Source organism: Nycticebus coucang, chromosome 11 (assembly GCF_027406575.1).
Source record: "Nycticebus coucang isolate mNycCou1 chromosome 11, mNycCou1.pri, whole genome shotgun sequence".
NCBI lineage: Eukaryota > Metazoa > Chordata > Mammalia > Primates > Lorisidae > Nycticebus > Nycticebus coucang.
The window spans coordinates 94,856,184-94,870,439 of NC_069790.1; the positions used below are offsets into that span (position 1 = coordinate 94,856,184).

At 35.6% G+C, this 14,256-nt stretch overlaps 1 protein-coding gene across 5 annotated transcripts in view; it reads right to left on the reverse strand.

Annotated features, from left to right (window-relative positions):
• IQUB (IQ motif and ubiquitin domain containing) overlaps window positions 1-14,256 on the reverse strand; it is a 75,630-nt gene that overhangs the window by 46,143 nt on the left and 15,231 nt on the right. For all 5 annotated transcript variants that reach the window (XM_053553879.1, XM_053553874.1, XM_053553876.1 and 2 more), the window contains 5 exons: window positions 11,957-12,348; window positions 9,882-10,016; window positions 6,346-6,507; window positions 6,082-6,254; window positions 5,734-5,889 (listed from right to left, as the gene is read on the reverse strand). In XM_053553879.1, coding sequence (XP_053409854.1) covers window positions 5,734-5,889; window positions 6,082-6,254; window positions 6,346-6,507; window positions 9,882-10,016; window positions 11,957-12,344 — 1,014 coding nt within the window. In that variant the 5' untranslated portion in view covers window positions 12,345-12,348. The remainder of the gene's footprint in view (window positions 1-5,733; window positions 5,890-6,081; window positions 6,255-6,345; window positions 6,508-9,881; window positions 10,017-11,956; window positions 12,349-14,256) is intronic.

The window sequence follows — 14,256 nt, forward strand, 5'->3', positions numbered from 1 at the left end:
AATACTATTCAGCTATTAAAAAAAATGGAGACTTTACATCCTTTGTATTAACCTGGATGGACGTGGAAGACATTATTCTTAGTAAAGCATCACAAGAATGGAGAAGCATGAATCCTATGTACTCAATTTTGATATGAGGACAATTAATGACAATTAAGGTCATGGGGGGGAGGAAAAGCAGAGAGAGGGAAGGAGGGAGAAGGGTGGGGACTCCCTGTGTGCCACACCTTCTGGGGGCAAGACATTATTGCAAGAGGAACTTTACCTAACAAATGCAATCAGTGTAACCCAGCTTATTGTGCCCTCAATGAATCCCCAACAATAAAAAAAAAAAAAAAAGAGTTCAATGTTTTATGGCTTGCCTGATCAGGGACTGGCTGAGAACTCAGAGAAGCTCCTGGACATGGGCAAACAGCAAGAAAGAAACCCCTAAGGCTCAATACTCCAAAAGGAGGTTAACAATCTTGGCTACCTGTAGCAGCCCGTACAGCCTATGGCTAGGAGGAGTGAGAGTTGCAAGTAACATCTGTATAGCTCAATAATGGAATACCTTGGTAAAAAGGGCATGGGCAGGGATTTAGCTCTCGTAAGAAGCATGAGCAAGCTCGTGAGATGAGAGCATTAGTGAATTGGCAGTCTCCACATCGGTGGTGTTGAGAGGCACGAGATCAGCCTTGTATTAGGCTGGAGGAGAAGGCAGTCGGGAGCATGCGCATTCTATCACGGACCTGCTTGCTCTGACTCAGTCACTTCTCCTGCCAGCAGAACACCAGTATGGTGTCTCTCTGCTGAAGATCACTAAGCTCTGCTAAAGACTAAGATCTATTCTAAGATTACTTTGCTCTCAAAGACTTACTCACTCTCTCTCTCTCTCCCCCTCCCTCCCTTCTACTAAAGTAAATGGCCCTCAGGCACCAAAGAGCAATTGAGATAACAGCATAGCGGTCTGCCTCTGGAACACAACTAGATAGGCTGGGGCCTGAGACCAACCAGTCCCGGGCCGGATAAGTGGCATCCACATGGGGACCCCAACAGCTATCAGATAACCTCCTGACCCATGCAGGTTGTGGGCCTAACAAAAGCAGCTGCCCAGAGAGATTTCACGGAGACATTACTCCAGATAAGAAACCCACATAGAATCATGCAGACATCTGAAGCTAGAATAGCTTTAATCAGGTGCCAGTCTAAGAACCTAGATACTGGCAATCTATGGATGTACCTGCTACCTCACACTGAGTTTGAGGTTACACAGCTGTATCTGCCACCTCCCTCCGAGGAGAAAAAGAAGTCCAATCTGTCCTACACAGAGCTAGGAAACACCACCACCCAGGCTTGGGCTACTGTGAGATTGAGACCTGAGTGGACTGCACTCCCAACAGCTTATTGCCCACATCACTCACCTGAAAGGGCCTCCCTTCTTTGATTACAGACCTACACTGAGTACCATTTTGATAGTTTAACACTGGCCTGAGCTCCATTCTCACATAAAGTTCAAGGTTAGATGGCCAGGAGGGGCAGGGGAGAAACAGAACTCTTAAACACACTTAGGACAATACCCACCAACCTGATGCAGGCAACTGTGGGGGGGGGGGGGGCTGGCACACCCAACCCATTGGTGTGACCAGCAACACCAACACATACCACATGGGTCCCAGCAGGTGGCTCCACCACTGCTACTGTTACTACCCACAACACACCAGCTGCACAGGGGCCTAATAACCTCCCCACACATGAGCAGCCCTCTGCCCCCACTACTAGCTTTTGAGCAACCCAACTGGAGGCCCAAGAATCAGCTCTCCAAGACCTACTAACACTCCTGCCAGTGTAAGCTGCTCTGGAGGCTAAAAATAGGCCTACCCAGACCACTGGGGCCTCCAACTTCCTCAGCTGGTGTTTAAGACTATCCCCCCAAATTTCATGACAGCCTCTACTTTGGCAATACATAGGTAACAATGACCCTGAGTACTGCTAAAGAAATCATACAAATATCACACTACCACAGGCATCAAAAACTAACGCCAATGTGTCTTAATCAGCCAATAATATATACACACCTGCAGGAAAATATTCTCCCCTATGAAAGGAATTTCCAAAAAATGGAACAAGTACTTATTATACCAGATGCACAAATATTAATGTATGGACATAGGAGACATGAAAAGCAAGAAAATGTGACATCATCAAACGACCACAATAATTATCCAGCAATGGATCCCAACCAAAAAGAATTCCTAAACATGCCAGCTAAAGAATTCAAAATATTGATTTTTATAGAAGTTCAATGAAATGCAAAGGAAATCAGAAAATCAATTCATGATATGAATGAAAAATTTATAGAAAAAAACAGAAATTCTAGAGCTGAGAAATTCACAGAAGGAAACAGTAAATACATTTGAAAGCTTCAAATAGACTGGACCAAGCAGAGTGAAAAAAAAATCTCAGAACTTGAAAATAGGTCTTCTGAAAAAATCCTTTAGACAAAGATAAAAAAAAAAAAAAATTAAAAAGAATGAGCAAAGCCTTTGAGATGTCTGACACTATGTAGAGTGACCAAAATTATAAATAGTCATATTCCCAAGGAAGGAGAAATAAAAAAGAATATTCTACACAATCCTATTTAAATGAAGCTTAAAAACAGGAATAATTTCTCTATGGCAGTCAAAGTCACACTAGTGGTTGTAGGGGTGGGAGTGGGGCATTGACCTACATGGAGAGGACCTTCTGGGGCATAAATACATTCTATATTTTAATACAAGTTGTTGCTATATATGAATCTACAAAGCCTCAGGTTATACAATTCACATACGAGGTTGGACCATTAAGTTAAAAAGTGCTACCGTATTACTATGGTCACATGATGGCCAAGGAGAGTACTTTGAAAGTGATCATAGTGATATTCAGCAATGAGATGTAGCACTTTTTCTAGGATGAGGTAACTTAATTGTCTGACCTCATATAATAATCAATAGCATTTCTACATGCCAATAATGACCAAGCTGACATCCAAAAGAAAAATCAATCCCATATTAAATAGCTGCAAAAAAAAAAAAAAAAAAAACCCACAGGTGACACAAACAAATGTAAAAACATCCCGTGTTCATGAATTTGAATGACCGTACTAGCCAAAGCATTCTAAAGAGTCAATGTAGTTCCTATCAAAATACAAATGTCATCTTTCTGTCTGCGTTACAACTTCAAAAAATAAACAACTGATATAATTCATCTCATGTATTTGTTGTCCCTGTATATTTATCCTTTTTTCTTTAAAATCATTTTATTGCACTTTGAAAAGTGTTGTATAGATTTCTATTTCCCTTCCTAATATCTAGTCTCCCTACTTTTTCTTACTAAGAAAATCTCAATTTTACTGAGGAGGAACAGTATGCTACTTTAAAAATTCATTCATCACACATTCTTGCAGTGCAGATGAGAGGCAAGTGGAAGTTACTGGGTGAGGTTTTCTGGGGAAACCCTTGAAGGTCATATACATGGGACTCCCTTGACTTTTTCCTTTTTCCTACATAGAATGCAGACATGACAATGAAAGTTAGGCAACCATTTTATAATATAGACATAAGTTTATGAGTTCATGATGGGACAGGTTAATAGAGTGGAAAGGTCAAAGAATTTAGGTTCCTAAGGACATCATGGAGTCCCCATCCAATCCCAGTGCAATCAGAAAGTAAAAGTTAGTTTAGATGGAGAAAGTAAAAAATCATCAAGCTGGAATAACAGGCACTAATAAAGCCAGCTATAAAATTAATAAGAAACAGTATTTCTCCCAAGAACACTCTGTAGCTATAAAATGTTTTAACAATCCCCTTCTTTGAGTGACTACTACTTTCTTAATCACTGAGAAACTTTATTCTCTAAAATCATAAACTATTAGAAACTTTACTGTTTGGAATTAGATCAGTAAGAATGAAACACTCCACTCCTGCCTACAGGATGAGTCACTTTGACAGAGAAGTGGCCTCAATTTACAACCAAGATGCTGAGCTGCAGAGAAGGAACAACATTCTACAATTCTTTTAACTTTGTTCCAAATGAACATGACCCTGGTCCACTTTGAAGTCTAGAAATGATGTTGACCTGTTTACTTACAGCCTTGTTTTGCATTGAGAATAACAAGATAATACTTCACTTCTATTCACCTAAACTTCGCTCTTCCCCACAATTCTATACTGGCTACATCTTTTCCTTTATTAGATGAAAACTAATTTGGACTGCAAGTAAAATTTTACCAGGCTAGAATAACTAGCAGTCAGAAAGTTGTCTATACAGTTAGCCCTGTGGTTCCCCAGTGTGCAGTCATAAAAACAATGAGCCAACAGACTTGACTCTTTTGCACTACAAGTTTGTGTTACTCTTGAGCTGTATTACTCTTGAGTTTGTGTTACTCTTGGGCTAAAACAACAGACTAACTCTAGATTTCTTGTCATTTAAAAACCAGTATCTGTTTGTTTGTTTTTTATTTTCTCTATACATATACATGCGTTTATTTGGTTTCCACTTTTTGCCTTCACAAAATTAAAAGGCTTAAAACTTAATAACAATAACAATGTTTAAGATAAGGACTAAAAACAAAAACCTCATAAAGAACAAACAAAGATAAATACATTCAGAAAAGAAATCAGACGATTGCTGCAATGAAATATTGAGCAATAATAATAATAATGTAAAAAAGGTAACATTCACATTGTCAGATAAGAGTACGTCTATTATAGAATGCTTTGACTCTGAGGTTCGGATTGGAGTCATCAGTTAACTTCTTTTTTTTCTAAGAAAAAAACTTAGAAAACTTTCTAACTTCTTTTTTTTTTGTCTCAAAAAATAGACAACTAATATTTATAAATAAAAAATAGAAGATAATTGCAAAAAGAAGATCATGCCAAATCTTATAGACAATAGGAAAAGAAGAAATACATCAAAATCATTCTACTTCATCTGGATATACCTGATATTAAAATTGGAGAAAATATATTATTATAAAGGGAAATTACAAACATATTTCATTTATAAATCAGGATGCAATATCCTAAACAACATATTAACAAGTTTAATTAAAAATTAATGTTCAAATAATATCAGTTAAGTCACTGCTTTCAGGTCAGTTTTGCTCACAGCAAATGATGCTAGGAAGTAGATCCAATTATGCTGTCTGTGAGAGATCACATAGGTTAAAAGTAAAAGGATGAAAAAAAGACCATGCAAACAATTAAATAAGAGAGATGGAGCACCCATACTCACATCAAAGAGAATAGACTTTACTGTCCTGTTTGGTTTCAATTAGTCTGGAAAGGGACCTAAGTGATAACTACTATGAGAAAGGTTAAAGCCAGTGGACAGAAGTATTGAGAAGGCTAATAATGGCCAAAGGCAACAGGCAAAGTACCTGGGTTTCCCTAAGGCAAAGAGAAGAAGTGGGAAAGTTTAGAATTCTGGTTCCTCCCTGTATGAAGTGAGCATGGGATGGGATATTGGAGATAAAGACTACTTATATTAGCAATGAAATGTAACCCACACTTATGTCACTCCTTTCTCAAGCAATGGTGCCTTAGAGAAACAGACATGCCAGAAGAATTGATATATATAAATCTATAACTCTCAATTAGAAATATAAATAATAATCATAAAACCCTAAAAACATTTAAAAATAAAAACATGCTATAAAAATATATATATATTTATTTATTTATAATTTTTAGTCATCCACAACAAAAGTTACCTTACCGCCCTTAATCTTTGAGCATGGTATTCTTCTGCTGAGAAATATATTCCTGGTTTTACCAGTTTATCAGTCATATTAGACACATACACACCAATTTTAGTCATCTGTGTAGATGTTGTATTTGTAGTTTGTTGTAATTTTTTTCTCTGAAAAACTGTCTAAAAGAATGTAAAATTTGAAATAAGTATCCACCACATGCATATATGAGTGAAAATATTTGTCTACATACTTAAATTAGTTTTCTTTTAATTGATATATAATTACTATTTTTTTTAATTTGAGAGCCATACAATATAACTATTGTTGATTCAATAGCTTCACAGATCTAAATGGAAAATTTTAAATGTTACCTGTGTATCCCTACAAAATAAACCAAGTCTTTCAGGAATCTTTTTAGGTACAGTTTGTGTTCCAGCATTGTGATATTCTATTCCTGTTAGTTTATGCCTGAATCCACCAAGAAATGGTTTATGAAAGTCACATTTTAAAATTTCAACAGGTACATCTTGGTATTGATCAATGCCTAAAAAGATAAATAAAACACAAGATTGAAGGAAAGTTCAACTACAAAGGGACTCAAAAATACTTTATCTATAAGGCCTCAAATAACCAACCAGTTTGTATGGTGACACTTATGATTTGAGAGACATCATATAATCTTTGTATCCTTTTAATTGGATATTTCTCTGGATATACAGAAGAAATTTCCACTTGTACAACTTCATGTGGATTAACTCCATGTTGTTGTAGAGTGTCGTTATTTTTAAGAATTATTCCTAAAATACAAAATAAAATTTTAAGAAGTTTTATGACAAAGAAATGACTATTCATTGGTTTTCTTTTTTAGTTTTTAATAGACAAATACTGTATACATCTCTGATGAACAACATAAGGTTTTGATATATGTATACATCGTGAAATGGCTAAATAGAGCTAATTAACATACACATTATCTCACATGTTTACCACTTTTGTGGCAAGAACACTAAAATAATCTACCCTTGTATTAATTTTCAAGTCTAAAATATATTAATGATAGACACTATGATGCTTATATATTTTAGATTTCTAAAAATGGCTGATTATTTGTGCTCATTTTAAGGAGGTATAAAACATCAAAGATACTTACAGAAACACTTATCATTTAATTACTAAATACAGTATTAATTGTTTCCACCTCTTGCTATATAAGTTAGTACAGCAAACTCTATAATAGTAAGAGTCCTAATATTGGCATTCTCGTGCAAGCATTCAGAATTATAAATAAAGCTACAACTCTCAAATATAAATATATATTAATCATAAACATTTAAAAATAAAAACATGTTATAGTATGAGCAAAATCATATTCTAAATATTGACCTATATAAAACCACAATATGTTACATGTAAGCAAAAAGCATATCCATATTGGGGAAAGGACAATTATTTTAATGCCCATCCCACTCAGCCCCCAATGCAGAAAAGCATTATCTGCAGAATTCCAAAGAATCCCTTCCTTGTTCCCTTTTCATAATCAGAAACTCATATAAATCAATTCATGCCAAGGTGAAAGTAAACCTCAACCTCTGTACACTTCATTTTTATACTGCTATTGCTTCAACTTGTATTCCCTGCTCACACCTCCACTTGACCATTGGTGTATTCAATGAGTCAACTAATTTTCTTTGTCTATTATGAGTATACAAAAACTTAATAATGTTATTGACTGCTATTTTGTGTCATGGAAACGTTATTGATGGAATCTATATAAACCTTCAAAAGTATGGTCTTCTGAAATTACAAATTAGAATCAGAATAGGACAAAACTATACTCATTCTTAGAAATAGATCCCACCCCACTACAGATCATGTCTGACTTATCAATAACTTGACTTATAATTTTCCAACTTGATGATGGTACAAATGTGATACACAGTCAGCAGCTACCACACTTGGAGTAACCACATAATCATTCTGTTTTTTACTTCCAATGCAGTATGCAATAAATTACATGAAATACTCAAAGCTTTATTATAAAATGGTCTTCATAGTAGATGATTTTGCCCAACTATAGGCTAAGGTTAAGTGTTCTGAGCACATCTAAGGTAGGCTAAGCTAAGCTATGATGTTCTGTAAGTTAGATGTATTAAATGCATTTTCGACTTATGACATTTTCGATTCATGATGGGTTTACTGGGATGTAGCACAATCATACGTCAGGGACCATCTGTGGTCTATTTTAGCTACGTTCAGGAAAGCACATTCTAAGATCTTTGAGTTCTAATTTTATATCCTAAGTTCTTTAATTTAAAAAAATCAACATCAATGTCTTATCAGCTTTGTGATAGGTTGAACAATGAACCCCAAAATCCTTACATCCTAACCTCCAGGACCTATAATGGCAAAAGTGACTTTGCAGATTTGATTAAGAATTTTGAGATGGAGAGAGTATCCTGGGTTCTTGGTCAGGCCCTGAATGTAATCACAAGTGTCCTTATCAAAAGAATGAATGTAATCACAAATGTCCTTATCAAAAGAAGGAAGGAGATCTGAGAGGAGAAGGCAATGTGACAGAAGCAAAGAGAGGGGGCTCTGAAAATGGAAGGGCCCAATAAGCCAGTGAATGCCTGGAATGCAACTGTAGAAGCTGGGCAAGGAAGCAGAATCTCTCCTGCTGCCTCCAGGAGGATAACTGGCTCTGCCGGCACCTCGACTTTATCCCAATGAAACTGATTTAGGATTTCTGGCCTCCAGAACTATTGTTACCACAGCCATAGAAAATGAATACTGATTCCCCAGAACCCTTCTGCTCCTGTATTTATGTATGTAGTGGGGTTGGTCCCACCCACGTGAGCACCAGTTCTAGTACTTGCTAAAAGCACCTATCTTAGAAGACAGTGGGCATGAAATCAAGGTCTTTTATAATTGCTGCTGACACGAACCACTACCCAGTGGTGATGCCTGGCACTTCCACACAAAGAAGAAAGGTCATGAAAAGAAAGAATACAGAGAACCTTAAGTACCACTGGCCAGATACTACAGTCTCAAAGCACTTTCACTTCTCCAATTTTGAACTCTGCCTTTAGTTAATGCCCAGCTGTTTCAAATTCCCTCTTTACAAATCATCATCATTTTCGTTACTAATACTAATAATTATTTAAATTTTAGCTTTGTTTGCCCAATCTAGCATATAAATCAGTTATTTGAATATGAACATCTTACTTTTGGAGTACATTCACTACAAGAGAATTTTTTAAATAATTTTAAAATTGAATTTATTTTTCTCTGGAAACTTTTTATGGCATGTGTATAAATAAGTCAATACCAAAACTTTTAAAGCTAAAATATCAGGATCTGGTCAGATATATTCTATAGAAACATACATTTAGCCATGTTAGTCTGATAAAATTTTTGCAGTTACAAAGACTATGTCCTCTCATGACACAAAGGTAATATAAATTCAGTAGGCTGCTCAATATCATTCATAAAATACAAATAAACCTGATATCATGAGAAAGTGAGTTGACCTTAATGTATAAAACACTTATAAACCATTTCGGTCTTCTTCTACACATTCTCCTTTATCATCTACGTCTTCAATTTTATCTCCTTCCACTGCCCATGTGTAATCTACTTACAGCCACTCAAAACTTCTTACCACTTCCCCAAAGCTCCAGATTTTCTCATATTTTCATTTTCATTAAATGAAACTTTCTAGAATCTCCCAGGGAGGTCCCTTTCTCCCTGTTCTCTTAGCTTTTTGTGCATATTTTTAGTAAAGCATTTACACACTCTATGGCAACTATTAAATGCATCTTCTTCCTTACTAGTCTGTAAGCAACTTGAGAACGCGAATCTTGTTTCGTGTTTCTCTGTATCTTCATTACTTAGCACAGTATCTAGAACAAAGTATGTCCTCAATAAAAAAATCTTGAATTAGGGTGGCGCCTGTGGCTCAAGAAGGAGGGCACCAGTCCCATATGCTGGAGATGGCGGGTTCAAACCCAGCCCCGGCCAAAAACCAAAAAAAAAAAAAAAAATCTTGACTTAATGAATGCATTAGCACAATACAATGTTCACATAATAAATAGAAAGATATTTAACAAATCAAAAATCTTTATTGTTTATATGTTAAAATTAGAGAAGTCTTGATGGCCTCCAAACGTACCTGAATGGGTTATCTGCAGTACGTAAGATGGAATACCTAATAGGAGTGAAAAATGATCCTTGAGGTTTTTAATAATGCTGTCAACTTTAAAAGGCATTGTAATTTCCTGACCCACAGGAATAAGTACAACTTTTACTGTAGATGAAAAGAGAAAGGAAAAAACAATAGTTAAATACAGCAAAAGTCAATAAACTATAGTATGCAAAGATACAGAATGTGTCCATCCCTAACCAAATGGAGTGCAGGTTGATTTTGTCATGTTTCCTCACCACACCTCACTGATAAGAGTTACTCCTAAGTTTCTATAAGAGAAGTGATCAACATTCATCTGCAACTTCTGCTTCATCAATTAATCCATAATCTCAAGAATTAGCTTCAATGTTCAATACTTTATATGTTATGCAGGTATAAGCATAGGAAACATCTCAGGAAATCAGGGAGGCATTTTTATAGAGGGAATGTAGGAAAAGGAGACTTTGAGATAGAGAAGGTGTCCAGAACTTAGAAATGCACTATAACTTCTTTACACGAGAATGGACATTATGGACTCATGCCAAAAGGGCTAGACGTTGCTTTTGATGGTACACACGTACAATATGCAGATAAAAATACTACATACTTTGGGAACAATTTTTAAAATCTATATTATAAAATTATTATCTGTTCACAAATTACAGGAAGAGAAATACAGTATTTTAAAACTAAATAATATCAAGTAATTTTTTTTCTTTTAGATCTATAGACTTTAAATTTTTAATGAAAAAGCTACAATAACTAAGATGGGATATAGAATGTACACTGCAGGCCAAAAAGTTTTGTTTATTTCTAGATGGCTGACATAACAGTTTCTTTACTGCTAAATGAGACATTTGTTCCATAACAACATTGTACTAAACATTGGTGATGCTGAGATTCTTCAAGCTTGTTAAAACTTGTTTTCACAATTCTCTATTAACAAAAAGAACCGTTTCACAGATGTTAAATCATCAAAAAGTGATTTTAATTGTTTTATGAGTATAAAAAGCTATGATCCATATATTTTAAAACTTTTATACAATGACTTCTTAAGATTTGGGAAGGGAGGTGTGTTAAGGGACTGAAGCTCAAACAGGACAGGACCAAGGCAACTGTTTTTTAAATCACCACGTGTTTGACACAAGTTACAATATCAGAGAATGACAGAAATATTCAAAAATGAAATCCAAGTTTACAATGAATAATAAAATTGGGAGACACCCACTTCAGTTAGATATAATTTGGCTTAATTAGTTTTCTCTCCTTCCTCCTTTTCATTCTTGCGTGGACATACCACATGAAGGTAAACGCCACTGCATTCAAAAGCTACATTTGATCAGCCAATCTAAGCTGCTGTTATTAGTGTTAAACCACGGCCCATGCTGTCGAAACTCATGGACAAGGAGGAAAAAGAGCAGTCAGTTAATGGTACAAGTAGAATAGTTCTCAGGGTAACCACCATATTGCTTCTCTCCCTTTTCTCTTTTACTAAGAATGTAGTAATAACTGCTACATGCCATCAACATTGTTTTTATGTCTTTAAAATTAACCTACAATAAAAGACAACAAGGATTTTTCTGAAGCTAAACATAAGAGATGATTTTTTGAAGCTAAATAGAAGATTAACTGTAAGCAGACTACAGAAATACATAATAGCAACATGATATATGGAATGAGCACTAGATATAAAACTAGGAAATCTGAACTATGTATAACAATTAACTTCAAATGGCCAGTCAAAAAAAATTGCAAAGTTCCCTGAATATTTTTAAAACTATAAATAAAGTATTTGAAAATAAAATATTTGAAAACAACATAAATATTAACTAAAAATTTGCTGATGCATGATTATTGAGGAAGAATAGGTACTATAGGATAGAGAAGTTTTCACATGTAGTTAAGAGATTTCAAATTATATAACTACAAAAATTCAGTGGATAAGGGACAGGGAAAGTTATATCAAATACAAAACAAATCTTCAAGCAAAAAATAAACAAACAAGAAAGAGCAACCACTCTTGAAATGAGGAAATGAAACACCCTATCTTCCCGAGGTAATACCTGCTGCTGAAGAATCTTGCACAGATTTTTGCAAAGATGACCTTATAGCTTTTATTTTATCCAAAAATGCCAAGTTATCATACTCTGGACTTAGCGATGCGTAGTCTTGTCTTTGTGTAGGTGAAATCCCCATGAGGGACATATCCTTTCCCATGAGTTCTTCATAGATTGAATCCAGGCTTGAAGAGCTCCGCTCACTCTCCTCCTCAGCAGGTATTTTATAGTCCGCATTAAGTTGTTCTAATTCATAATCATGCTCTTCAGTTTGATCTAACTCTTGAGGCTCTTCTGGAGGAACTGGAACATTGACAGTGTTAGAAGCATCATCATTTTTTTCTGTTGACTCATCTTCATCCTCACCATCAAACTGTTCCTCCTGATCAGACATTTTCCTGAATTAAGAAAAATAAACACATTTACTACATAGATAAGTTTCCATACCAAATATCAAATTCAGTGCTAGTGCAATATTGCTTACTATTTTTAAAGTTAATTATATTACTAATGTCACCATGTAGAAAATATTGGTAATTTTTTCTTTTTCTTTTTTTTTTTTTTTTTTTGGTAGAGACAGTCTCAATTTATTGCCTTCAGTAGAGTGCCATGGAATCACACAGCTCACAGCAACCTCTAACTCCTGAGCTTAGGCGATTCTCTTGCCTCAGCCTCCTGAGTAAGCTGGACTACAGGTGTCCGCCACAATGCCCGACTACTTTTTTGCTGCAGTTCAGCCGGGGCCAGGTTTGAACCCATCACCCTTGGTATATGGGGCCAGCACCCTACACACTGAGCCACAGGTGCCACCCAAAATATTGGTAAATTTTTAAAAATAATATACTATGGAAAAATAAAAAATTACTAACAAAAAGGGAACTCTAAAACAATAAATTTCAAAGTAATATTCTCTGAAGAATATATGAAAATACTTTAAAATATCCTGTCATCTTCTCCTGATTCAATGAAGAATGTCTTGTCAAAGGAGGATTTTTTGAATTACTTTTTTTTCTGATATAAAACTGACATAGATTTATGCTTCTGGTATTACAAAAGATTAGAAACTCTAAGGAACCAGCCAGATTCACAGCAACTGTACCCCCTAACAGAAAATATCCTTTGGGTAGAGCCCTGTGGCTCAAAGGAGTAGGATGCTGGCCTCATATACCAGAGGTGGTGGGTTCAAACCCAGCCCTGACCAAAAACTGCAAAAAAAAAAAAAAAAAAACTCTTTGCAGGAGCTCCGCTATTAGACAAATTATAGCAGAGTTCTTTAATGACCTCTATCCCTCAAAATAAACATATTAACAACAAATATGGGTTACTATGGAGCTGAGTACAGTTACATCTATAGCAACCAAGTGCTTGGGCTTGGGAAACGGGATAGCAGCACCTAGAAGCTTGGGTCAGGGTAGTCAGGGTATTCCAGAGCCAGGCTGTAGAGGCAGGAGTTGGATCAAAACAGGAAGGAGTCTGTCTACCTATAGAAGCCAGAAGCCAGAAAGGGAGAATAAGGGAGATAGTCCCAAGGCCAGATTTCTATGACAATAGCAGGGACAAGGTTAAACCTTGGAATAGTTGTAAGGTGGCAAAGCTCTTTTAGGGGCTTTTTCTCTGAGCAAAAATCCTTATGGAAGAAAAAAAAAATCACCCATAGTCAGTGGAGTTTTTTGGCTATTAGGTGACAAGTTTTTAAAAATGGTAACATTTGAAATAAAAATATATAAAACGGCTAAACTCAAAAAATAACCTGTATAGGACTAGAGAGAGTTGAAGAGAGAATTAGTGAATCAAAAGACAAATAAAATTGTATGTCGAAGTATGCAAAGACAGGAGGATATGAAAAATATGAGCAAAAAAGAGCCAGGGAGAAAAGAAAAAGAAAGCCTAGTATGTTTTTGCTAAGCATATATTCCGTTGTGAGTGAAGAATGGCTTTGTACTATGAAAACAAAAAATATACAAATGGGGCTATATGTGGCCTATGCAGCCTAAAAGAAAAGGCCCCCGAATCCCTTTTCCCAAAAAATTTGCTAGCCCCTGCTATAGCATAAGTCAAAATAGAGTCCCAGAAGGAAATAATAAAAAGATGGAGGAGAAGAAACTAACAAAAAAATATAGACCCTTCGGTCCATGAAGCACAACATAAGTATATATATAACAGAGTAAATAAAAATAATTCCTAACCATATGCATTATAATAAATTACAGAATATCAAAGACAAAGAGAAGATGTTGAAAGTAAAGTGTCATATTGATACCAGAATTTCACTCTTCAGTAGGTCCTTGGTCTTGGGGATTCGAAGA